The sequence below is a fragment of the Pelophylax lessonae genome (assembly GCF_965119305.1).
Source record: "Pelophylax lessonae genome assembly, chromosome: 1".
NCBI classification, from domain to species: Eukaryota; Metazoa; Chordata; class Amphibia; order Anura; family Ranidae; genus Pelophylax; species Pelophylax lessonae.
The window spans coordinates 469,888,742-469,915,092 of NC_138768.1; the positions used below are offsets into that span (position 1 = coordinate 469,888,742).

The 26,351-nt window shown below is 44.7% G+C and overlaps 1 protein-coding gene across 1 annotated transcript in view; it reads left to right on the top strand.

Moving 5' to 3' along the window:
* Positions 1–1,766: 1,766 nt before the first annotated feature.
* Positions 1,767–26,351, top strand: part of PTBP1 (polypyrimidine tract binding protein 1) — a 33,952-nt gene continuing 9,367 nt past the window's right edge. The window contains exons 1-6 of the mRNA XM_082268647.1: positions 1,767–1,886; positions 10,656–10,686; positions 20,158–20,227; positions 22,411–22,583; positions 22,663–22,809; positions 24,922–25,092. Coding sequence (XP_082124773.1) covers positions 1,879–1,886; positions 10,656–10,686; positions 20,158–20,227; positions 22,411–22,583; positions 22,663–22,809; positions 24,922–25,092 — 600 coding nt within the window. The 5' untranslated portion in view covers positions 1,767–1,878. The remainder of the gene's footprint in view (positions 1,887–10,655; positions 10,687–20,157; positions 20,228–22,410; positions 22,584–22,662; positions 22,810–24,921; positions 25,093–26,351) is intronic.

The following is a 26,351-nucleotide window of genomic DNA, read 5'->3' on the forward strand; positions in this document are numbered from 1 at the left end:
CTCGTCACTTCCGATGCGATGCCGCATTCCCTGCTAAACAGCTTCTGGGCATGCCCAGAAGCTGTGTAGGAATGCCGCGCCGCGCCGGTAGTGACGAGAGGGCCCGGTGAAGGCGCATTCTGGGAGAAGACACGGAAGAGGACGCAGAAGAGGATCGCGCTGGCTTCAGCTGCCCACAACAGAGATGGCAACGCTGTGGAAGAAATTTTATAAGTGAGTATTTCTTCTTGCAGGTAAGTGCGAACCGGGACAGATCAGAGGCTAGCCATTGTGGAATGTACTAGCCCTGATTGTCCCGGGGGGTATGTTTATTGAAAAAATGTTTCTGTGCCCGGAACTCCGCTTTAATATCTCCTAAACCTGCACGGTTTAGGAGATATTTGCACTGCATGCAGCCGCTCACGCGAGCGGCGCATGCGCTCTGAAGGTCTGGGGGGACCTTCAGAGTTCCTTGCCAAAAAGTGCCTGAAAATTACTCCTGCGCACATGCGCGGAAGTGACGTCTTCGCGGCTCTGGCCACTCACAGCACCGGAGCCGCCGAACCCGGAAGAGATGCCGAGGGATCATGTCAGCTCCCACAGCGGTGTCCGGGGGTCCGTGTCGGGGCTTCGTTCTAAGGTAAGTATTTCATAATGAGCTGGTATGCGATGCATACTAGCTCATTATGCCTTTGTCTTGCAGGGTTTTTTTTTTTTTTAGTATACTACCGCTTTAAGCTGGATACACAATATACAACTTTTGTTGGTAGACTTCCTTTAGATTTAAGCCCCATACACACGTACCGGCCGTCTTTTGTCCGAGGGCTGTCTTGTCTGTTGAAAAGTGCAAAAGACTGCACACAAATTTTGTCGGCCAACAACAGCCGACTGCAGAAGTGATGTCATGTGATGGTTAATTTCCCTGTGTTTTTTCTTTTCTGAGCATGCCCAGTCTTGCAAATCTGCTGTCTGTCGGCCGAAATCTGTACTGACTGGCGAACAATCGGCCGTTCTGGTGTTGGCCAACAAAAATTTTAATGCTTGCACGACAGATTCTTTTCGGCCGAAAGTGCGCTGTCGGCTGTCGGAAGCATCATACTAACAAGCCCGAAAATCGGCCGATCGTTCGACGGCCAAATATTTTCGGCCGACATTCGGTACGTGTGTATGGGACTTTACCTTCAATATGTAGTGCAAGGGACTGCCTGATTGCATACAAATTTAAAGTGTTTAGGTCTGACCTCATATTATATGGTTTTGGTAAGTCTGAAGGAAAAAAATCTAAAGAAAATCTTATAGTGTGTATCCAGCTTTAGCAGTGTCACCCTGTGACAAAGGCTTCCACAAGTGTCTGCCTATAAACCCATTCCTCAAGCACCGTCCACTCTCCTCACCACCAGAAGCCATTCTTCTGCAGCCATTGTTGGAATGCATGCATGTATACAGGAAGTGGAGGCAAGGAAGCTGCCCTCACTCACACATAATGGAAAAGGTGAGCACAAGAAGTTTATTCTTTGTCTTAGTGTCAGTTGTGTTTGGGATACACAGTGCTTCTCAACCACCTTTCACCACATGCACTGTGGAAGACAAAAACTTTCTTCCCCCTCCTCGTCCCACGCCACACAGCACTTCTGCCATGACTGCCACTAATTCAGGTGGGCGTGACTCTGTGCTGGTGACGCACCTTTTCTCTTTAGCTTGGCGGGAATAGTAGAGGCGGGACTCTGGTTACCAACCCCACCTCCCGCCCCTGATAGACCGCTCCCAGAGCCAATGGCCTCTCAGCCCCCTGCGTCACTAGTCCAGTCGCCATTTTGAGAGTGTATATGAGGCGGTCGCATTGACTTCCTCGGTTATTGCGGCGCCTCCTCTCAGAGCCGGGTGGTTGTTGTGTGTGCCATGGAAGGGTGAGTGTCTTGGGCTCGGGGGTGGGTAAAGCTGGTACGCGCTTATATAGGCCTAACGAACGGGCGGCCGCTTCTATAAAAGCGGGTGTGTAATGTGCTCGCCCGTGAGGGGTTACAACGTGGGGTCCGTGTTGGGGTTCCTGGGAGGGGCAGAGTAAAGTGGCGGTTGGGCTGTGGAGAGTCTATGTGAGGGGATATGTGGCTATAAAGCTCAGTATGGTTGGAGGTAAAGTTTGCTGAGGAGTTTGCTTATGAGGACGAGGCGGCTGTGGCGGGGGGGAGGTTTTTACCCTTCCGCCTTGTGGCTGGGGCTCCTCCGAAGCTGCTAGGCTCCATGTAAGCTGGCCCCCACCCCACCCAGGTAATGAGCGCACTCGGGGATGGAGAGCAGTGCTCCAGGAAGTGGCGATCGCCTGGTTTCCATCTTGATTTGCATACGTGGTGTGCTGTATGCCTGGTTACCTGAGGGGTCTGGAGGAGGGGAGGTAGTGGTGGGGGCTTGATCTCCTCTCTCCCTCCCCTTAAATGCATTCCTGCTGTTTAACTCATTAACTTTAGCGATCCCCTCGTCTGCCGTGTATAGAGCGGGGGGGACTCGCTGCGTGCAAAGTTCAGCCGGAGGGATCTCCGCTTCCGCTCCATTGTCTGTACACACGCTGCTTACCACTAGACCTGGCTGCTGCACACCCTTTCACACGAGGGGCTGCATTTATCCCTCCATATAACTTTGATCTGCTGCTGATCATACTTTGAGAATTGATCGTTAGGCCGTTTTTTTTATAGGGGGGGGGGGGATAAAGGGCTGACGTTGGCAGCGGCTTCCTTCAGATCAGCAGTTGGAAGTGTAACTAGGGTGGAGGGGGAAGTTGTGCAATCTGTAGGGTTGGATCGCAGGGAAGAGTCATTATAGACTGACGGCGGGTGGGAGGGGAATTAGTAAGTGTCTGAGATCAGTTCTAATTTAGTTGCTGCTGTTGCCCCTAGCAACCAATCGGCTGTGGCTAAAAAGGAAAAAAAGCTTACAAAATGTAAAGGCTATAATTGGCTGTTTTCCAGTTGATTCAAAGTTTCTCAACTTTTTTTAAATGTGTTAAAGTGCGCAGTACTTAGGATCTTAATTCTGTAGAAAAAGTCCAGCAGCTTCAGATATTGAAGCTTTCTGACTTAAAATAAGGACTCTTAGCTCTTCAGGCAACCAGCACCCTTCTCACCTGCGCCAGTTCTTTGCCAGTACTCTGCATTTCAGGCAACCAGCACCGTTCTCACCTGCGCCAGTTCTTTGCCAGTACTCTGCGTTTCAGGAAACCGGCACCATTCTCACCTGCGCCAGTTCTTTGCCAGTACTCTGCATGTCTACTTGTGAAGTCGGCAGTGAACCCTCGCGGCTTCAGGCTGCTTTCCACTGCGCATGCACAACTCACGCTGCACTTTGTAAATGGTCCCACAGTCTGTTAGGACCTGTGATGTGTCCCAAGAGGTTGTGGGCAGAGGGGAAAACTGTTGTCATTGCCTAGAGATTCCAGAAAAAGTGGCAGCAGGTTTTTGCCAACACTCAGTACCTGCTCTAAACTGAGTGCAATTTATGTATTAAAGAAGGTAGGTATTTTTTTGTTGTATGTCTCTTCTGCAATAAAAAGCTTGCGTGTTCACATAATTTTAAAGCTACTTTGGTTCTGCTTTTTCTAGGTACATGCGTGTCTGTCCGTGTACAGCAGCCTATTTAAATCAAATTGTGTTTAAAGAGGTTGTAAACTCATACACTTTTTTTTTTTTGACCTGAAAGAGAAACACATGAGCTAGGATGCATCGCATACTAGCTCATTATGAAATACCTTAGAACGAGCCCCCGCCGTGCAGTCCGCTCACCTCTATGACGGGCGACATGTCCAGTCGCCCGTCTTCCGGGATTGCGGCATCCGGCCATCTGATTGGCCGGAGCCGCGATGACGTCACTCCTGCGTGCGGGAGCCGACAGTCACGGGGATCTGAAGAAAAGGCACTAGCGGCCATCCTTCAGAGCGCATGCGGCAGTGACGTCACTGGCTGCATGTAAGGTAAATATCTCCTAAAGGGTACATGTTTAGGAGATATTTACAGTACCTATAGGTAAGCCTTATCACAGGCTTACCTATAGGTAAAAGTTTTAGAGGGTTTACTTCCTCTTTAAGAACCAATCACGGCAGTACTTTAGCATGTGAACAGCTGTCCAATCACAGCTGATCACAATGTAAACATGGTTTGCCGGTTATCAACTAGCCAAAAAAAACCCCATTGGCTAGCTAAATACCACCAAAGAGCCATATCTGTCTCAAAAGAATGCTAAAAAATTTCATTTGGGTGCAATGTTGCATGACCGCTCAATTGCCATTCAGTGTACGGTAGCACTGAAAGCTGAAAATTGGCCTGGGCATGAAGTGGGTGAAAGTGCCAAGTAGTTAAGTGGTTAATAAACGGCACCCTTGAGTCTGCTAAAGAGCAATGTGTTTGGTGCAGTAATGCATGCGATGCACATTCCTGCACAAGTGATAGTGTGAACCTAGCCTAAATCCCCCTCACCCCTAATAATTATATTTTTGTGTGGGTAGGCCCTTTATTACCAAGCACATTCAATTGCCATGTCATTCCATCTGCGGTCAGACCTGCCTGGATACAAGACCAGTCACCGTGCACAAGAGTAGGGGTGACCGATCTTCATTACAGTAAGCTCCAAAACCACACTGGGTTAGGGCTCATTTATACCAGCGGGTTCACACAGAGGTGTGCATAATATGCTAGCTAATATAGGTTGTACATGTGTTCTACAGGATGCCAAATGCATCGCAGTGCTTTTTCCTTTTTTTACCATTATACTTCAAAAAAGCTATGCATTGTAGTTAGAACACTCTTCACAAAAATGCAATATTACTTTTTTCAGTGTACACAATGATTTGGTGTAAACGAACAGCAGGATCTAGAGCATTTTGCCTGTCTATGTATTGAACAGTGTTGCCCAATAAGGCTAGTGTTAACTGGCCTGTACTAACCAAATCTGGTGAGGTAAATACACAATACACATGGCTCTTGCATTTAGATATTTGCTTATCCCAGAATTACAGCTTTAACTTTTCTCTGCTGTTCCACCAGCATGATTAGGACTTCTGTCCTGCTCCTGGAACAAACTTGAGTGGGGTTAAAGGAGTTCCGGCCTGTTTTGCAACTTTAGTGATTCCTGGAGTGCTCGCTATGCTAATCAGCAATTGGGCATTTTCAATTTATTTTGGGAACCCCTTACCTTATTTTCAGGGCTTTTTTGATTGTACTTCCTCCTTCTCCCTCTGTGGCCACGGCCACCAACATCACTTCCGCATTTGCATTGCATCCTGGGAACTGTTTATCACTCCCAGGAGGGTGGAATCAGGAGGAACTCCCAGAACACTCCCTGGAATCAGGAAGGACACAGCAGATTACACTGTGGCTTCAGGTGCCCACGTCTAAGATGGCCGCGCCCAGACAGCGTTTTTAAAAGTAAGATTTTGACTAAAATCCAATACTGTACACCTTGTAAGTATGAGTATAGCGGTTCTGTAAAGGGCGATGGATTAGTATTATAGGGGTATTTTTAGTTAAAGGTATTTTAGACCGGAACTCCGCTTTAAGTGCCGCTCAGCCATTTACAGGAAGCATTTTATTTCATCAGTGAGTACAAGGCTTCCTAGGATTGGTTAATGTAGAGATCTTGACATCCACCCTTCTTCTCCTTGGCCAAACTTGGGAAACCCTACCCTAATACAAGGCTTCCTGTGAATGGCTGAGCAGCGCTAAGTCTGGCTTTTTTCACAAGGGGATGGAAAGTCCCATCCCACTGCTGACACAAAGCACTGCAAGCTGTATGTAGTTAATGCTTAATATAGCGCTTGCACCATTTGTTGAAGTAACTTGTTTGCATCAACTTGGGCCAAACAATTTCAAGTCAAGATACCTGGAGTTCTACTTTGAGCCACTAGTTTCAGCTGGCAGCAGTCTTGTCAGCCTGCTGTATGTGCTTTTATCTGGCCCTGGGAGCTACCTTTTACTCCAGGCTGTACATATTCTAATTTTTACAACATCTGGAGGACTAGTGAAAGCACCTGAAAAGCTCACAAAAATGCTTCCCATTTAAATCAATAACTGCTTTCACACTGGGGCGATGTGCTGGCAGTGAAGTGAGAAAATCTGACATGAAGCATCTTTGGAGCATGTTTAGAGAGCTAAAGTGCCTCAAAAATGCCAATCTCCATTGAAATGAATGAGAAGTGCCCGAAAAGCACCTCAAAATGGTTTTTGGGCAAGTTTGTCTCGCGTGTACTTGAAAAAGCGCACTGTGAATGCCTAAAAAGCACTCATCGTTTTTGAGCAGTTTAGAAGCGCCTCAGTGTGAAAGGGCTCTAAATAAATTGGCTAGGCTATTATCTAAGGCAATATCTAAAACGGGGCCCCAAAATGTGGTCCACTAACTCAGTGTTTCTCAACTCCGGTCCTCAGGGCACACTAACAGGCCAGATTTGCAAGAAAACTGAAATGCATCCCAGGTGATATCATTTGCTGCTCAGTGATTGCAGTATTCTAGTCTGCATCTCCCCAATGTAATACTTAAAATCTGGCCTGTTAGTGTGCCCTGAGGACCGGGGTTGAGAAACACTGCTATCTCACCACTTCGGTGTGGATTGATGCATGTATGTAACCCTAAATCTAAATGGAGTGGATAAAGTCCCTTGGATTCTGCAGGTAGCTGACTTATGTTTAGGACAGGGCTTGACAAATCCCAGGTTGCCGTGACTAGAAATTGCATTCTTGGGCTTTTGTCGGCCCATTCCCAGGCATGAGCAATTCCTTTTGCCGCACGCACCAGACATGCTGTTCTGGGCAGCTGGCTGCCGACTGGGTATCTATTGACGTCGCCCCTTGGGCTTACCTGCAGCATAGCTAAAGGTGTTTTTGCCTACCGGCACCACCGTGTATTCTCTCGGTGTGTAAACCTGTATCGTGCATCTGTAAAGATTCACATCAGGGCTACATAAGAGAAGGGGTTTTGTCATGGAAAGAAAAGCTTTTACACAAAAACTGGCTCAATCTTCTTTTTTTTTTTTTAGCAGGTTCCTAGATTCAAAGCATATTTGTCAAGCCCTGGTTTAGAACAATGGAACAATTACACCGAAGTTGGCTGCAATTTTAAAGTGGTTGTATAGTCTTAAGGTTTTTACCTTTTTATGTAGTCTAGGCATTAAGGTATAATTGCACAGCAGCCCCCTCTCTATCCAGCAATGTCCACGAGAGCCTTGCCTTTTCAGGGGCTTGCATTCCTGATAGGCTTTTGGCAGGGCCATTGGCTCCAGCTGCTGTCAATAGCAGCCAGTGAGCTAATCAAGAGATAGAGGGGGTGTGGCTGAGCAACTGCTCTGTAAATGGACACTGAGCTTTCTCAGGAGTGTGCATTCTTTGGTGCCCCACAGCAAGCTGCTTGCTGTGGGGGCAGGTGGGAGTAGCCAAGAGTACCAGCATGGGACCCGAGGAGGATCTGAGCTGCTCTATGCAAAACCACTGTGCAGAGCAGGTAAGTGTAACCTGTTTTTAAAAAAGGCTTTATCACTTATCTGTTAACTGTTTGCTGTAGCCAATGTGATGTGCACTGCCGAGTTTTGTCCTAGAAGTCAAGCTTGCATTTATGCTTAGGGCCTCAAAACAGACCCATGAAGTGGTTGTTGTGTTGATGACAGCATTGCATCCTGCTTCTAACTGATGTCTAAATTTTCCCTTTCTACTGTATTTGATTTAACATTGTATGATTTGCTTTAATATGGTAGGTTTGTGCTTTCCTTCTGCTCATCAGTACAGATTTCTCTTCTATAGAAACTTACTTGGGCAAGTAAAGGCTTATCTTAATTGTAGACCATATTTTATATAGATCTATTTTTGAAAGGGCTGTTAGGAGAATCATGGTTTAGTTTTTTAAAACTTCTTGATGCCTGCTTTAATGTCTGAACCATTGTGATGCAACTGCATGCATTAGACATGGTTGTCAGCCAGTAGCGCTCTGCTCACTTGAGTGCTGGGGTGGGAGAGGCCGGCTCAGGCTTTCAGCGGCTCCCTGAGAGGCTGAGCTGGGTGTCAGTCCAGGGACCTGGCAGATCCCGACTTCATTGTCGTGATGACTCCTTGCCTTGCCTGACTTCTGTGATGTCAGCAGACTTCAGCCTGCTCTGCTGAGAACAGACTGCACTCCTGTGCTCCATAGATGTACAGCCAAACAAGCTTTGGCAGTAACTCTCCTCCTTTAAAGCCCCCTGTAAACTGTCCCTTCAGCCAAGAGTGGTGGTGTCAAGTCATCTGCTTTCGTTAGAAGAGCTACTCTTATCTTCTGTTAGCTTTAATGAAGTGCACTTTTATCCTTTTCCTCCTCCTCTGACAATTTTTCATATGCTTAACCTGAAATGCAGTTTTCCAGCAAACCTTGCTGTGCCACCGGTCTGGCTTGTATGGAAAAATTTTCTTTGGTGTATGCCTATCTCCAGTGCATGCGTGGTCTGAATGCCACTTCAATAAGAGCTTGTCAATCGAATCACTTGTGATTGATCTTGGAACAGGGTGGACGATTTTCATAAGGCTGCTGTTGTAATGGGGAGTTGCATTTCATCCAAGTAGGTTATGTTGCATTTCATCCAAGTAGGTTATGTTGCAAACAAGTGGACACTGGTTATCCTTTTAGGAGTTAAACTGTACTAAAAATTCCAGATCATACCTTTTGCTTTAATAAAATCAGTTCACTGCTTTTTTTGATGGTTGTGGATGAATAGCTAGCAAAATGTGCTTAATCAAATCAGGCTTTAAACATGTATGCACTTCTGGTTTTGCAACACCTGAGTTCTTGGTAAGCTAGGCCTGCCTTGTGCCCTTTGATCTTGTTTGGCTGTACATCTCTTCCTATGGATCATAGGAGTGCAGATAGTCCGCTCTCTGCTGTCAGACGTTGGTCCAGGCACTGCGTCATGACCATGCAGTCTGGATCCACCAGGTGACTGGACTGACACCCAGCTCAGGTTCTCAGCAAGCCGAGCTGCTGAGAGCCTCAGCTGGCTGCTCCCCACCTCCTTCACAGCTCAGCACTCCTATGAGTGGGGGCACAGAGCAGAGAGGTGCTGCCTGTAAGAGGGAAGGAAGGTCGGGGAGCTATTGGCTGTGTTCGATCACTTGGTTCTCAGTGTAGAAGCGCCGGGGGACAGATGCAGTATCGGACCAATGCTGCATCCACCTAGGGAAGTATAATTCTCAAGAACTAAAACCTTACTACTTTCAAGATGGTTATACATTCTACAATTTTCTTCAGTTACCTTTGGATTTAACTTTTACTATGTGGTGCAAGGGTCTGCCTGATTGCATACAAATTGTAAATGTTTAGGTCAGACCTCATGTTGTATGGTTTTGGTAAATCTAAAGAACACTTGTGCAAGAAAGTTGTAGAATATATGGTGTGCTTTGATGTCTGAATTGGCTGATCAAACTGCAAGAAGCTATTGTCTTTTGTGGAAACGGTAGCAATTCATCAAAGGGTACATGTGCAGTGGATTGCTGGCCCTTTTTTATAATCTCCCTTGTCCAGACCCTGGTGGACAGCTATACGGTGATAAAATGGCCCCTGTGTTAATGACTAGGAACTAAAACTACCTTTTTGGTTTATGCTAATTTATAGTAGCCTTTACCAGCATCGAAATGTGAGGTCTATCATGAAAACCTTCAAGCAAAACTTGGTCTCCTAGCATAATTTAAAGTGTCACTTTGACAAGGCTTATGCATTCTCAGCATTCACTTTAAAGACTTGCATTTAACCATTTTCTGCAGTTGAATGCCTTTGTCTAGACATGCATAACCTAACTTGGTAAACTGCAATGACAACCTATTCCAGGTTATGAGCAGTTAGAGGAAATAAACTACTTGTTTTTTTTTTTTTTTAAATAAACTACTGTACTTGGTTTTTTTTTTTTTTAAATAAACTACTTGGTTTTTTTTTTTTTATCCAGTCAATTTTATTAAGCCATTAACAAACATCCTTCATAATCCATCCCCAATCGCGTTACTTTTTTTACCTCTTTAAAAATACGTGCCTTCAGGGATAAGCCGGCGCCATCTTGGATATTTTCCAGGCCTGCATTTCAGATTACTTCTGCCCTTTCATGTAGCCCTAGCTGTTTATCTTGCTCATGCACAATAACTTTTTAGCCAAGCCTTGTTCTTAATGTCCATTGATACTGCGGCTGATCCCCACTTTAGAATGCTGTCCTCTGCCCATGCTTACACTCCATGTGACGTCACATGTGGTGTAGCGGGAACTTGTGAATAAAAAAACGGTAATCTTGCCATTTCTGAGCGCAGTGCTGCAGGGAGTGGAATTAACATACACGGCATACTTGTCAGTGGACTGATGGCACACAAGACTGCCTTGAATCAGGAGAGTTGCGCATGTGTCGGTGACGTCATTAGAAAAAACGGCACCGATTACAAGACAACTGAGCAAGTAAGGAGACCTCTAAATGCAGTGATTATTAGTGTTATGCTGATTTAAACTTGATAGTTGTGGGGGAGAGTTTACTACCGCTTTAAAGTCTCAGACTTCTGCTTCTTGCACAGACTTGTTGGATGTGGATCAGTTCACCAATGTTATAAAGGGCACATAAGAAATGGTTTTACATTGGCTTATATTCTAGTGAGTTCAGCAGAACAGATTTGTAACTTTTTTTTTTTTTTTTCCCTTTTTTATAGCATTGTCCAAGATATAACAGTTGGTACAAAGGTAAGACATTTTTGCTTTATTTGAACAAAATTGCTTTAAAGGTAATTGTACAACGCTGTAATTTTGTTGCTGGTAATGTGACTCATTTGCAAAGATGGCTGGCCAGTTACTGTGATGGTATTCAGAATTCCCCCCCCCCCCCTTTCTAATCACTTCAGTTAAAGGGCTTCCTTGAACCATCTTTACATAGGTTTAGGGCTCAGTGCCAATTTTGCACTAGGCATGTTTTCTGGCTTCATAAAGTGGAAGTGATGGTGCCAGAATAAAGAATGCATTAAGGCATCTGATTAGTTCCCCCCCCCCCCCCCCCCTGGAATGTGCATAAAAACCCTTTATGTATATCTGCATAGAACACCTTTATCGAAAAGTTTTAATGTTCTTGTATAAAAGGTCATTAAGTGCTAGTGTCCTTCTTTTTTTTTTTTAGCTGCTGGCAAATGGGTTATTTGCAGTGCATGCGCTGCTGTTAGTGTGGTGCTACCATTACATTCCATTGAATATTTCCAAGATTTACAATGATTCATTCAGGATGGCTAGTTATAGTGCATTAATGTGTAAGGGTTGCTACAAATGACAATTTTGCATGCCTATAAGGTTTAAACTGCAGCTATGTCATAAATTCTGTACCGTTTTCAGTGATGGCTTTTACCAATGCACAGGTAATGTCATACTTGTTTCTACATGAAGTATAACAAAGAAAATAAGCTCTTAAAATCTAGAGCAGAAATAGGGAGCAGTGTCCATATACTAACTTGTATTTAAAGATTAAATGGCCCTTAGTTAAACTCGAGTACCTGTACGTAAAGCCTTGTTGGTTAGATTTCATTTTTTTTTTCCTGTGAACTTTTCTTTATCATTTAAATGGTTACTACACTTGAGGTAATGTCTGGGAGCGGCTGCATTACTAGACCTTTTCAAGCTCTGGAATGTATAGTCTGCCTGCCCAACCCTGCTTTATTACAGGTTTATTTTTCTAGGTGTTACCATAGCAGTCTTTGTGTTAGCTTTTGGGGGAGGGGGAATGGTAAAGTTCCTGCCCTGCCTAAGGCGGTCATCCTAAATTCTAAAAGTGCAAGCACACCAAGGGTATGATAGTATTAAAGGCTAGTGTGTTTATTTTTTTTATCTTGAACTTTTTACTTCTGTTGGAAAGAATGGTGTGAAATATTGCTATTTTACAAGGTCATTTTCTACAGATTTGACTTTTTTGTAATAAGTATGTCATTAGCTTGTCTCCTTGATTCTCCAGCATCTGAAATTAGTAGTGCTTTGTTAAAATTGTTATGGCCCAATTTCACTTTATTAGTAGGTTTTTTTTTTTTAAGGTCTGATATAAAAAAAATATTTTATGTATGTACCTTTTAACATGAATGGTGGTTGGCACCTGCAGCTTTTCTTTGGACCTTCACAGGGTCAGTTTCTGCTTGAAATGTTTCTCTTAAAAGTAAAGTACACCAGTGGGTTAATTTCCTTCCATCTCAAGTGGTATGCCTGCATGGTGATGTAGTAAGCTTTTCAAGGCAAAACATAAACTAACAAATTTTCTTTCCTTACAACTCAGTTGAGGGAAAGAAAATTGCACACTTCCCCTTAACACTGTTTCCCAGCTATCAGAATAAGTTGATTGAATCAACTTTAGTACAACCAGCCTGCCCATACATAGATTGAAACTCATCTTATTCCTGCTGAACCGCCTGAATTTAACCAGTCTATGCTCCAAGTAGTTGAATAAATAAATATGCATGCTGCTGTGGCATTTGATACTGTTAGCAAGGTCCCCTATAGAGTTCTAATTTCCCTCTTAACTTGGTGATGTTTGAAGTAACTTGTTACAGAATTTGATACTAGCCCTGTTAACGAAGCCAATAGTGGTGGATGACGACTCTCCTGTTCCCTGTACAGTATGTAAAGGCAAAACTTTGTGGAAGGGCCATCCTTGTATTGGCTTTGCCCAGGAAGTACTGAGCTGTACACCTTGTGGCTACAGAACAGCCCATAGTGTGTTACTATTGAGCAGACATCTAATATGTGCTTTAATGGTGGAAGAAAGCGTATTCATAATGGAGGGTATCCATTTTAAGACCTGTGGAATTTGGCACAGTTGAGGGTCTGCTTCTAATTTTCCCATTATGGTAACTTAATCTTTCTGTGCTTTAAAAAGCCCTGGAATACATGAACTTAGTTCTTGCACTTCTCATAAACAAAAGTACTCTTCTGCTTCCCCCCCCCTTTTATACTAATGTACTAAAGTGTAAAATTATATTATCCATTGAGCATGATGTAACGCTTTGACTATGCCCAACTTAAACTGCCACATCTAAAATTGGATGCATATGGTTAGAAGTAGTCTGCCAATGAACGGCAATGACGCCTGCCTTTTAAGTGTTGGAAGAGCTGATGGTTCCTAGGGGGGGGGGGGGTCACTGGGCTACTAATTGTAAAATCACCAGGTCCTGGACATGTTCATGGGAAGGCTCACTGGCCCTAGTGCAAATAGGTTTTTAGGCTGTGAGGTTTTTTGAAATTAAATGGAAGTGCTGCTGAAAAGTTATAGGCACCTATATGGTAGTTTGCCAACCTAGCTGATCTCTAGGAACATGTGCACTTCAAATCGGTTTTTCTTTTTCATCACTGGCCTTCAGCTGCATCCACTTGGAATGTTTATAAATATGTATAGCAAATTAAGAAAGGTGGAGCTGTGAGTTTTGGGGATTTTGACAAGAGGACAGTTGTAAACTTGTGTTGGCCCTGTATAGATTCTTCTCTTCTGTCCTCTGGGAAAATATTAGGGGATAAAGGCTGGGTTCACACAATAGCATTTGCACCAAAATGGTGCAAGACCTTTTTTTGGATTGCATGGGTGTTCACACCTATGCAATCAAATTTCTGTGCCATATCACTGTTCGCACTGTGATCTGCAAACCGATCTGGGGGTGTCGGTAACTTTGTATTGACACCTGCAGTGGTGCACATAGGGCAGTGTAAACTGTCTGCAAGAGACATGCGATGCGGGAAACTGCACAGAAATCTCGCAGGTTCCAGCATCGCATGTGAATCCAGCCAAAATGTTGAATACTTTGTCATTGTGCATAAGTAAAAAAAATTTCTCTTGCGTCCTCTGACAGATGCAGCCTTTTCCAGGTTTCATCACTATTGGGTAATGACTCCCTCTGCAGGAGCAGGCTATGTAGCGAAACTTCATTAAAAAGCTTTAACTAGACACACCTTAGGGGCTGTCCCTCTCAACATTACCCTCAGACACTTAGAGCTTACTAATCAGTTTCTTGCTGCCTAGCTCAGGAGTAGGACCTAGGATACCCTACTGGGACTTCGGTCTCAGTTTTTTTTTTTTTTCTTTGAAAATTCTACAAGATTGACGTGATGGCATCCTTGGATGCTTCCTTTTGGCCACAAAGTTTTGAGCGTTGCGGTTTGTTGAGGAGACATGTTTTCTCTTCTTGGGGTGAATTTTTTTGTTCTAGGGTTAGCTCCTCTTGAGCTTTTGTTGCCCTGTTGGCCACGTTTTGTTCTGGCCTTGTTGGCACGATGCCATTCTGTTGGTTGCGTCTTTTCCCACCCCTCACACCTGCAATGCTTTGGGACATTCCAATAGTGATGAAACTTGGATGAGGCTGCGTCTGTCAGAGGATGTAAGAAAATTGAATTTTTGTAAGAACTTACCAGTAAATTTTTTTACGAGTCATCTGACAGATGCAGTCCTGACCCTCTATTTTGGGGTTGTTTGTGTTCTGTACTGCTTACTACGAAACTGATTAGTAAGCTCCAAGTGTCTGAGTGTAATGTCGAGAGGGACAGCCCCTAAGGTGTCTAGTTAAAGCTTTTTAATGAAGTTTCACTACCTAGCCTGCTCCTGCAGAGGGTGCCATTGCCCAATAGTGATGAAACTTGGAAGAGACTGCTGCGTCTGTCAGGACTTGGAAAATTTTACGGTAAGTTCTCTATTCTTTCTTTCGACACACAGCTCCTGAATCTTAATCATTGGGTTATGCTGCCCCCCTACAGGAGGACACTAGGCAGGAAAATGTTACCATGCCTATGGGGCAGTCACAGGAGGTATACTCCCACTTCCTGCTATAGGCATTCTGTTTTTTTTATTTTTCTGCCTAGTCAGGCATGAGGACCTAGTTCTTGCTGGCATCTCTGGTCCTAACTTTTTTTTTTTTTTTCACCCGTAGTCTTCTGTTCCTTTTGAAAACTACAATCAACTGCTGGACTGGGTGACCGACTTATTCTAGATTCTTATGGCCTCCCCAGTCCGGTCATCGAGCTTGTGCAGACCTCGGCTCTCTGCTAGGTCGGCTGTGCTAGAGCCCCACTGGGGGGGTTGGCCTGCAAGTTAAATGTCTTGCGAGGACGCATACGACCTGGTCCAGACCTGAGTCGCAGCTTGCCTCCTGACCCACAGCACCCCCATTCCAATGGGAGAGGTGGTCTGCCTTGAGCGGTGCCCACCTGGTTCCATGGTATGGTAATTAGTGTCCCCCTTCCCTGGTGGCCTTTCAGGGTGGATGTGGGCCCCTCCCTTCCCCCAGCCCCTCTAAATTTTGGTCATTGTGGGACTTTCAGCCCCCTCCCTCGGTGCAGTTATGAGCTGTCTGTTGCCACATGCTCTTCAGGAAGGCTGGTTGGAGTTGCTGCTGCTGACCGGGTTTTCCTGGTACGCAGTGGGGGGGTTGTGCAGGGTTCGCTGCCATCCTGGGGGTTGGTGACTAGGGCAGGGATGTCATTAAACTCCCTGTGGCAGTTGAGCTGGGGGAGTGGATGTTTTACATCTGTGGGTATGCACCCCATGCGGTCGGATCCAGCCAAAAATTTAGGCCGCGGCCTACTCGTCGGCTGACCAGAACCAATGAGGCAGCACCTGTGAGGATGTCTAAAGCCACTGCCTCCTGTGGGGCGTCTGCCTTTCCCTCCATTGCCCTGGGTGGCTGGCTCCGCTGGGGCTTGGCAGCTGGGCACCCTCAAAATTTGGGCTGCGGCCGAATTGGGCACCAACATTGGGGGGGAGCTCGGAGTCTAGCTGAAGCCCTCTTTGGGCATATGCAGGACTGAAGATCCGTGCAATTGTAGCTGGGCCTCCACAGAAATTTAGGCCGCGGCCTGCTGTGCCATGTGGTCAGCGTGGCACCTCCCTTAAACTGGGTAGTGCTGTGGGGCTGCTTTTTAGTGACTTTTGCCACCATTATCGTATGAGTGAGGATACCCTGTGCATCTGTCATGGCTGGCGGCCCCCCTTTAAGGGGGCATGTCCCATTATGTCCTCGATGGAGGGTGCCCCCTTGTTTTTTGTGGGGTCTTATGGGTGGTCCAATTGTGGACCCTTGGTCGGCGTTTTCTTGGGGATCGCAGTTGGCGTGGCGGCCTCCCCTGATGTTTCGGGGTGAGCTTGGTATGTAGCGACCCTACTGTATGTATCCATGCACTTGAGTGCTCCGATAGTGAGGATGATTCCTCTTCTGCTACAGATGCGCATGAAAAAGCGCTGGTGGATGCACAGATTGCATCAATGCGGGTAATTTAAAAAAAAAATGGGAGGATGCAGCTTCTGCATCGGAGGCGCCAGTCCCATTTTGGTACCGGCAGCTCCTCCAAAACTGCAAAGGAATCCACTTTTCCTGCCTACTTTGACAAAATTGTCATGAGTCAATGGGCATGTCCTAAACTCAATATGGTGGTGCCTAAGCATAAGGTATCCCTATGAGGAGTCTGTTGAATAAGTGGACAGTCCCACCAGTGGTGGACTCAGGTTTCCAGGCTGAAAAAAATCCACCCACAACTCTGGTGGAGGAGTCTCCAGCTTTTAAAGATCTCTGACAAGACTTTGGTCTGTCACATGTTTACTGTGGCTGGTTCGATCTTTAGGCTGGTGTTCACCATACCTTTGGTGTCCAGACCCTGTTCGGTGGGTGAAGTTTTTTTTTTGTGTGGGGTGTTTTTTGCCAGTATCTGCAGGAATGGAGGGGGGGCAGGTTCTCTCTGCCTTTGAGCTGGTGGACCAGTTTGTCCAGGGGTTGCAGTTTGTCTGAGGTCTCTCTGGATGTGGCTCCCTTAGTCTCTAGGCTGTCTGTGACAGCCGTGGTCCTTCAGTGCAGGATATGGCTGAAAATGATGGTAAGGGGACAAGACGTCCAAGAAGGCCTTATCTGATCTTCCCTTTGTAGGGGATTGCCTATTCGGATCCTCCCTGGATGATGTCATTAAGCAGGATGTCAAGACAAGTGATCTAGGTCTGTAAGGACCTCCTCCAGAGGTTCCAATAGGACCCTGGTGTGGTAAGCCGAGAGCAGGTCCTTCTGGACCCATGGACCTCTGATTCAAGTCAGGTGGAGCCACAAGCTGATTCTGTTTGGCTAAAAGATCAAGTTTTTCAGGCTTCTCCGGAGAGGTTTTTTCCTTCCAACTTGTTTTTATCCCCAGACCGCCTGCGAGGTCTCTTTGGGGCAGTGCAAGACTTGCTACTACAAGGGGTGATTGTTCCAGAATCGGTATGTTTTTTTTTTTTTCCAAGGGTTTTCTTCAAACCTGTTAAGTTCCCATGAAGGAAGACAAGGTATGTCTGATCTTGGACCCCTAAGCTCTGAATCGCTTTGTGCAGGTACAGAAGTTACGAATGGAATCAATTTGTATGGTAGTGGCACTCCTACATCAAGGGGATCTTCTGGCCTCTATCAATATCTGTTTACCTTCATAATCCGACATGTTGATCATCCACAATTCCCGTGGGTGAGGCGCATTAGCAATTTTTTTGCATTACCCTTTGGTCTCGCCTCAGCTCCTCGGGTCTTCATAAAGTGTTGGCATTGTTGCGCCAGCGGGGGATTGCGGTACTGGAGTACCTGGATGATCATCTTCTGCGAGCAGTGTCTACGATTGCCCTGACAACCTGAAGATTACTGTGCATACTCTGGATTTCAGTTGGAAATTGAGATCCAGGTATCTGCTCTGGTTCCGTCCACTAAGTTGGTCTATCTGGGTCTCTGCCTCAGCCAGGGTTTCTCCCATGGGACAAATTCCCAAAGCTACAGGATGCATTTCAGCTCCTGTTCAGCAGTCGGTCATCTCTCAGGACTTGCATGCGGGTGCTGGGCCTCATGGTGTCTACCTTTTTTTTGGCAGTTCCGTTTGCATAGTCCCTCACAAGACCTCTGCAAAGGTAGATTCTTGCTACCTGGGACAAGAATACTCTCTAGACAATCTGATCCTGTTGAGCTGTGGAAAAGGGTCCTAATTTGATGGCTTCTCTCTCTCCGCTGCTTGGACAGGGAAAAAAAAAAAATCTTTCCTTCCCCTGTACTGGACGTTGGTCACCACAATCGGACAATGCCTTGGCTTATGTCAATCACTAGGGAGCACATGTGGCCTGGGAAGTAACCGGTGGGCAGAAAGCTTTGTTTCAGCCTTCCCTGCTGTGCATCTTCCAGGGGTAGAAAATTGGCTGGTGGATTATCGATAAGGCATTGGAACAGGGAGAATAGTCTCGTCGTCTGGAGGGGTTTCATCAGTTCTCTGGTGGGGGAACTCCCGAGGTGGACCTGTTGGCCTCTCAATAGTAAGGTACAGAGGTTTGTGGCATGTTCTCGGGATCCTCTGGCCAATGCAGCAGATACACTGGTGGCTCCTTGGGGCCAGTATCGCCTGAGATGCACCTTTCCCTCTAAACTTCTACCAAGACTCCTGCAAAGGATCGCGGCAGAAGGGATTCCAGCCATCCTAGTGGCTCCAGACTGGCCTCATCGTTTTGTACGCAGATCTGATACGATTGGTCACTGATGATCCTTTGGGACTGAAGATCTGTTGGCCCAAGGGCCAATTTTCTGTCTTGCTTAGTCACTGGCTTTAACGGCTTAGCTGTTGAAAGCTGGGTGCTGATGGCTAGAGGGTTGTCTAAATCGGTGATCCCACGCTGCTAAAAGCTAGCAGATCTACCTCCTAGGAAGATGTACCATCGCTTTTGGAAAGCGTACATTGCGTGGTGTGAATCTCGGGGTTCACCCCCACTTTTTTCAGTGGCTCGGAGTTTGGTTTTCCTTCTCCGAGATGTTGAGCAATGTCTGGCCTTGAGTACCATCACAGGCCAGGTTTAGGCCTTGGCAGTGTTCTTTCAACATCCTTTGGCCACGCATTCTTTGATTCACACCTTTATTCCAGGGGTTCTCCACTTGGCTCCACCAGTGCCATCTCAGTTGCTTCCATGGGACCTCAATTTGGTGCGGTTGGTTTTCCAGAAACTGCCTTTCTGCATGTTTTTGAGATTCCTCTGCTTACAAGGAGGCCTTTTTAGGGGCTATTACGTCTGCACGCAGGGTGTCGGAGCTGGCAGTGTTGTCTTGTCCACCTTTCCTGGTGGTTCAGAGATAGTGGTGCCTGCCCCTGTCGGTCATTCTTCCAATGGTTTTTTTGTTTCCATCTGCATGAAGACATGGTTTTGCCTCCCCTGTGTCCTAAGCCTAAACATCCTAAAAAGATTGCCTTGCATTCTCCAGATGTGGTCTGGGCGATCAGGGTGAACCTATTGGCTAGTTTAGGAAATCAGACTCGCTATGTTTACTTGGGATGGACCCCAGAAAGGGTTTGCTGTGTCTGCCGTGACCATTTCCAGAAGGATAGACAGACGGTGGTGCAGGCCTGTTCAATAAAGGGCCTTCCATTATTTGGCGTTGGTGATGCAGGTTTTGCATGGTGGCCACCTGTTCATTGTGCACTTACACAATTTTTATTTTGTGGATGTTTGTGTGTAATCTTCATTGCTCAACGTTTGTTGGAATTTTTGTTGTAGCAAGTGTTTTCAAAATGACCAAGTCACGTTTAAAAACTTTTTTTTTTTTTTTTTTTTGTAAAAGATAGAATGATCAAAGAAAAGGAAGAAAACTGTTGCACACCACCATGGAATCCAATGAAGAAAAGTTCCTTTATTAACATAAGTGGTACAAGGTACAGCAGGGTAGGACAGATGCATTTCACACAACTGCTACGTGATTGCTCACTAGATAAAGGAACTTTTCTTCATTGGATTCCTTGGTGGTGTGCACCCGTTTTTTTTTTCTTCCGTTATGCTTCTGGTGGCGAGCTGAGGTTCAGCACCCACCTTAAATCGTGGACTTTGACTAGCCTTAGCGGTGTTCTCTTCATTGAATAACTGGGGGGGGGGGGGGGGGTACAGTATCTGAAACTGTTATCTAATTTTGATGTTTTTCAAATCTCATTGAAGTTTTTAATCTGTGCTTCAAAATATAATTCATGAAATATGCTTATCAACTTTAACTAAGCAGTGGCCTCAATTTGGGAGATTGTAGGGTCTCCAATTTTAGTTTCCAGCATAAATGCATTGCAACTGGCTGTTTGGACAGCTCTTTAGCTTTTGCTAGAAAGTTGCATGCAGAATTGGGTTAACTTTTGTTTTCAGCGATTTAAATGCAACTTCTGCAGTCATAATATTTTCTTCTCTTCCAGCGGGGATCTGACGAACTTTTCTCTTGCGTTACTAACGGACCCTTTATCATGAGCAACTCTGCTGCTGCAGGTAAAGTTTATTTTTTATCGTGTGGTTCTCTAGCTCTTCATTGCCTCTTCAAATGCTGAATTCACACTTCTGTATCAGTGTAGATTTAAGTTGTAAAGTCAGGAAGGATTTTTAACCTAATGCATTCTATGCATTAACCACTTCTGGACTGGAAGATTTTGCAGCTTAATGACCAGGCCCTATTTTGCGGTTCGGCACTGCGTTACTTTAATGAACAATTGCGTGGTCGTGCAACGCTGTACCCAAACGAAATTGACTTTTTTTTTCCCACAAATTTTCTTTTGGTGATATTTGACCACCTGTGCGTTTTTTTTTTTTTTTTTTTTTTTTTTTTTTTTTTTTTTTTTTTTGCGCTATAAACCGAGCAACAATTTTGAAGAAAAACAATATTTTTTTCACTTTCTGATGCATAACATTCCGAAAATGTAAACATCAATTTTTAACATAGGCCAATTTGCTTTCTGCTACATATTTTTGGTAAAAAAATTGCAATAAGCGTATTTTGATTGGTTTGCGCAAAAGTTATTGCGTTTACTAACAGGAAAGATTTTTTTTTTTTTTTTTTTTTAAAACTAGTAATGGAATTTATTCCCCCTCCTGATTGGCTGAGATACAGCCGTGGCACCGTTAGTTGACAGCCGCTGGAGCTATAGTCAGTGAGCCAATAAGGAGAGGGCAGGGCCTGAATAGACAGAGCTTCAGCTCAGCTGTTCCATAGCAAGTTGCTTGCTGTTGGGGCCCTCTATTGGAGGGAGGGGTACAAGAAGGAACAAGGGACCTGAGAAGAGGGTCCAAGCTGCCATGTGCAAAGCCAACTGCAGAGGAGTCAAGTCCAACATGTTGTTTTTTTTTGTGTGATAAAGACTCTACAATTGCTTTAATGATGGCAAACTTCTAGTTAATGACTATATGAATATCACTGCAGTAAGCGCCTGTATAGGAATGTTGGCCATTCTACAGCAGACGTAAGTCGTAAGTCTACAAGATTAAATGCTTTTTTTTTTTTTTTTTTTAGCTGTAGAACCATCATAATACAATGGTCACTGCCAGCAGTGATCGAATGAAAAACCTAACCTGTTGGTTGTACTGAAGTTGATCTGTAGATTGACCTCAGTACAATCAGCATGCCCATACATGAATTGAAATTCAGCTGGTTACTGCTGAACCAGTCAATTTTCAATCAGTCTGGCTGGTCTAAGAGCCGGGTCACACTGGCGATCCGACTTGCCGGGGCGACCTGTGAAGTCGCGGTGCACAGCGCGCACCGCGACCTCGGAGCGACATGCACGGACTTGATATCATTGAAGTCAATCCAGGTCGCCCCAAAGTGGTACAGGACCCTTTTTCTAAGTCGGAGCGACTTGTGACGCTCCTATTAGAACAGGTCCTGTGCTAATCTATGGCAGGCGACCAAGTTGCCTGACAAGTCGCCCCAGTGTGAACCGGTGTAACGTTAAAAAAACCATACCCCGTGAAGAAACCATACCCCTCGTCACTTCCGGTCTGAAACAGCAGAACAGCGCAGCAGAGCGCATGCTCAGAGCCCCGGAGACGTGATTGAACAAGAAATAAGTAACAAGTGCGCATGCTCGGAGGGTATGATATGTTAACGGCAGTAATACTTGCGGCGGTAACATTAAAACAGTTCGGCTGCAACATCAATCATCTCCTCTCCTCTCCCTGTCACTTCCCTGATCTCCCCTAATAAATATGAAAGCGGCGGCGGGTGTATCTGTGCTCCGTGATCCGCTTTTATATTTATTAACGGAGATCAGGGAAGTGAGAGGGGAAGGAGCGGAGATGAGGCGTGATGCAGAGGAGCTGTTATAATGTAGCCGCCGCAAGTTAAAGTACCGTGAGAAATCCATACCCTCCGGAAGTGACGAGGGTATGGTTTTCTCACGGGTATGGTTTTTTCACGGAACACCGACTCTTAGACTGATGTTTACAGTAACCTTTTTTGTAGCGGTTTACAGTCCAATATGCAATCTTTCCAAGAATTACAAACTGCCTTGCTAGCTTTTTGGCTAGTGCAACACACTTTAAGTTGGCTTTCTTGGTTCAAATATTTAAAATTTAACACGGTCAAAATCAAAAGATCTAAACAAGATTTTCTGTTATCTTGAATTGTTACAAATTTCTTTTGTATGTGGAAATGTAACTAAAATTTATACATTTTTCAGCAAATGGAAATGACAGCAAGAAGTTTAAGGGAGACAACAGATCTGTTGGTGTTGGCTCTAGAGTGATTCATGTTAGACAGCTTCCAGGAGATGTTACTGAAGCTGAAGTTATATCTCTTGGCCTTCCATTTGGAAAAGTGACTAACTTATTGATGCTAAAGGGCAAAAATCAGGTAGGTTTTTAAGTTCTTTTCAGTTGAACATTATTGGCAACTTGTGGGACATGTGCTTATTTGTAATTCTGTGTTCTAGGCTTTTCTAGAGATGAGTACAGAGGAGGCTGCAAACACCATGGTGAATTACTTTGCCACAGTTACACCTGTGCTCAGAAGTCAGCCAATCTATATCCAATTTTCAAATCACAAAGAACTGAAGACCGATAACTCTCCTAATCAAGCTGTGAGTAATGTTTTGAAATGCTAGAAGCCTCCCTTGTTTCACGCTTTCAGGAAAAGGGTCAAATATTTTAGTTCAACCCAACTCCCACCCCCAGTCCTATAGACTGCCTAATTTGCCCTGGGCCATGTTAAGAACAGCATTTGCTTAGATTAGTGTGGGGTATTAGACTTTGCGCTTTTTAACTAAGGTCAAATCGGCAGAATCAGTGCTTATCGCATTTTTTCAGGAATTTCAGCCATTTTCGGTCATTGTCAACTGTAGGGAGTATAAACAGCTTCACTTAATATTAGGTCTTTTTATAAAAAAAAATGTACCTGTTCTGCAAAATATCCTAGAGGAACTTGGGTTTTTAGTCAGCAGCTAAAAACACTGTAGCGGCTATCTTTTAAACCTGATACTGTCCAGCATGGACTTTTCACAGCTGGTTCTTGCCTCAGCATATACCCAGTGCTGTCATCTTGGTTATGGTAGCCAGCCGTGGCTCCTGAGGAATCCGGATCACTTTTAGAAGCAGTGGGAGATGTGCCCCCCTCCTTATGGCTGCTGGGCTAGTTACCGATCGCTGAGCCTGGGAACTATTTGGTGTTCACAGGGTTTTCCAATAGATAAACTGACCACCGCTCATCTCTATGCCCTTGGAGGACTGGGTCGACACTTTAGTTCTCGGGACATGTAAACTTTTGCTTTAAGAATATTTTTTTTTTTTAAGATCTTTTGCTGTTAAGGGTAGAGGAGAGGTTTGTTGTCTCTTCGGTCCCAGAGCTCTACATAGAGGACCTGTCATGCTGTAAAATCACAAGGAATGTTTGTCCCTTGTAATAAAAATAAAGATCAAAAATTGTTTTTAAAGGGAGTGTAAAATGTATACATTTTTAAATTAAATAGTAATGACAAAGTGCTGCATGTAGACATCAAGTGCTTAGAAGTGCAATTCCAGCATTCAAATAGTTAGTGTTCCAACAAATACAATTAAATGTATTTCGAAGTCCCTATAAAAATTGCTCCAACAGTTCAAATCTCCTTGCATAAAGTTGATGTGGTTCCAAATTCCCTACATGCGAGGAGAAAAATGGCATCCTTGTGAACCACCACTGTGCTCCAAAATGAGATTGGCCGCTTGCCTGACAAATTGATCCACAGATCATATGTGCATAAACAGGATTACATCTGAGGGTTGATAATCGGCTGTCTTCAAAAGGTTGATGGATCCAAGCTCGCGTCAGTGTGTTATAATAGTAATGGACAGGGCTCATAGTGCATTAACGTATATTTTGCCATTTATTAAAAATAAATGCACTTGCAAAACAGTTGTATAAGGCGAACAAACAGTAGGGCATGGCCGTCTGCAGAACGGTCAGTGCATGTTGACATGCTACTGGCTCCTACCTGATGCGTCTCCTCTCAGAAGGAACCCACTGGGAATGGAGGTGTAACATATTTCATATTATAGAAAAAAAAATTGGGGTATAGAAATAAGTTTTTTTTTTTTTATTGCGTTTGTAAAACTGCTGCACAAGAACCATGTGACCAACAAATTTCAACGACCACCATTTTATTCCCTAGGGTCTTTGCTAAAAACAGTTTGAGATTTCTGAGTAACTACAAGTTAAAATCCATGTTTTGATAGACAAAGAACTAATGCCAGCATAAGGGTCCTTTCACACGAACGATCCGATCAAATCCACCTGTCAGTTTTTCAGGCCGATCTGCATATCAGCGGTGACATTTCTGCTGCTATCTGCTTCCGATCTATTCGTGAAATCCGTCCAGCGGATCGAATGGGATCGGGTGAGAACGGACACTGTCTGTTCTCAGATTCCCCCATAGTGAACGGGGATCTGGCAGCTCCAACTCTGCACACAGAGTGGAGACTGAGCTGCTATCCGCCTGCCCAGCAGGGATCGATTCTCCCCCCCCCCCCGCTGAGCGAACCATGTGAACAGACCCTAAGTCTGTGTTTAAGTGGTTAAGTAAAATGACCTGTTAATATACTATAATGTAGGAGGAATAAGATGTCTGGGGAGCTAGTGTGAAACTAGAGCACTGATTTCATTCTCATGGTTTAACTAGCATACATTTAAACTTTTTGTTTTTTCTCTGCTTTAATTTCAGCGAGCACAAGCAGCCCTGCTGGCTGTGAATTCTGTCCAATCTGGAAATGTTGCACTGTCAGCCACTGCTGCTGCTGTGGATGCTGGCATGGCTATGTCAGGACAGAGCCCAGTCCTCAGGATAATTGTGGAAAACCTTTTCTACCCAGTTACTCTTGATGTCTTACAACAGGTACATGTCCATGGGTTGTGGTTGTATAATTTTATCACCTCGGGAGTTTGGCTTTGTAGTTTTATGCCCCAGGTATAAAATATGCTGCATCTAGAAAACACTTTTACGGTCTAACCACTTCTTGACATCCTGCTGCAGTTTGACATTTGAATACCAGTGTTATGGCAGCAGATGGGCTGCCATAACTCTGTATTTTCTTACAGGGTGGGCAGCCCTTTCACATAAGTGATCCCAGCAGCAGATTTGCAGCAGGATCACTTTTGTGAGCGGTGGGAGAGGTTTCCTCCCCCTCCTGGTAGTTTCCCCCGCTTACCGGAGCCGTCAATAGCTGGGAAAACGATCCGGTCTATCGATGTCCAGGCAGGAAGTAGTGAGGGCAAGATGGCGCCCACTCAACTCTGGCCTTGGAGGACCGGAGCATTGTCCATCTCTTCCTCCCAACGGCCTTAAAGGGCCCATGCTTTTTCATGCTGTAAAAAAGTACTTTTTTTTTCCTTTTGTGTAGATGTGAGATTTGAGGTCTCTTCGACCCCAGATCTCACAGTAAAGAGGACCGGTCATGCTTATTTCTATTACAAGGGATGTTTACATTCCTTGTAATGGGAAGAAGTGATCACATTTAATTTTTTTAAAGGGACAGTAAAAATTGGGTAATAAAAGATTTAAAGAGGCCCGTCCCTCCTAGCTCACGCGCAGAAGCGAACACACTCGCATCTATTTACTGGGCGTAACATTGGCTTTCACATTCATTGAAGAAAAACTGGGCTAACTTTACTGTTCAAAGTGTGTTTTTTCCAAAAGAAAAAATTGCTTTTTGTAAGACTGCTGTGCAAATACGGTGTGAGTGTTGCAACAATCTGCTTTTTTTTTTTTTTCCTGTAGGGTCTCTGCTAAAAAAAATTAGGAGTTCTAAGTAATTTTCTAGCAAATACTGATTTTAACTTGTAAACAAGTGTCAGAAATAGGCCTGGTCCTTAAGTGGTTAGAGGAAAGTTAAGCTTCCTCTGTAATTTGTACCTATAAGTAAACCTATGATGAGTCTTACCTATAGGTACTGTAAACTTGCACGGTTTAGGAGATATTTATGTTGCATGCACTCTGAAGGAACGGCCACCCATGCTGTTTATTTTTTAGAGCCCTGTGCTGTGAGTAGTAGCTCCGGCCAATTAGATGGGCAGATGACTTGAAACCAGAAGGAAGACAGATGAAAGGTGTTTATTTATTTTTGCAGGTTTAAAACCTTTAAATGTGCCTTGTAA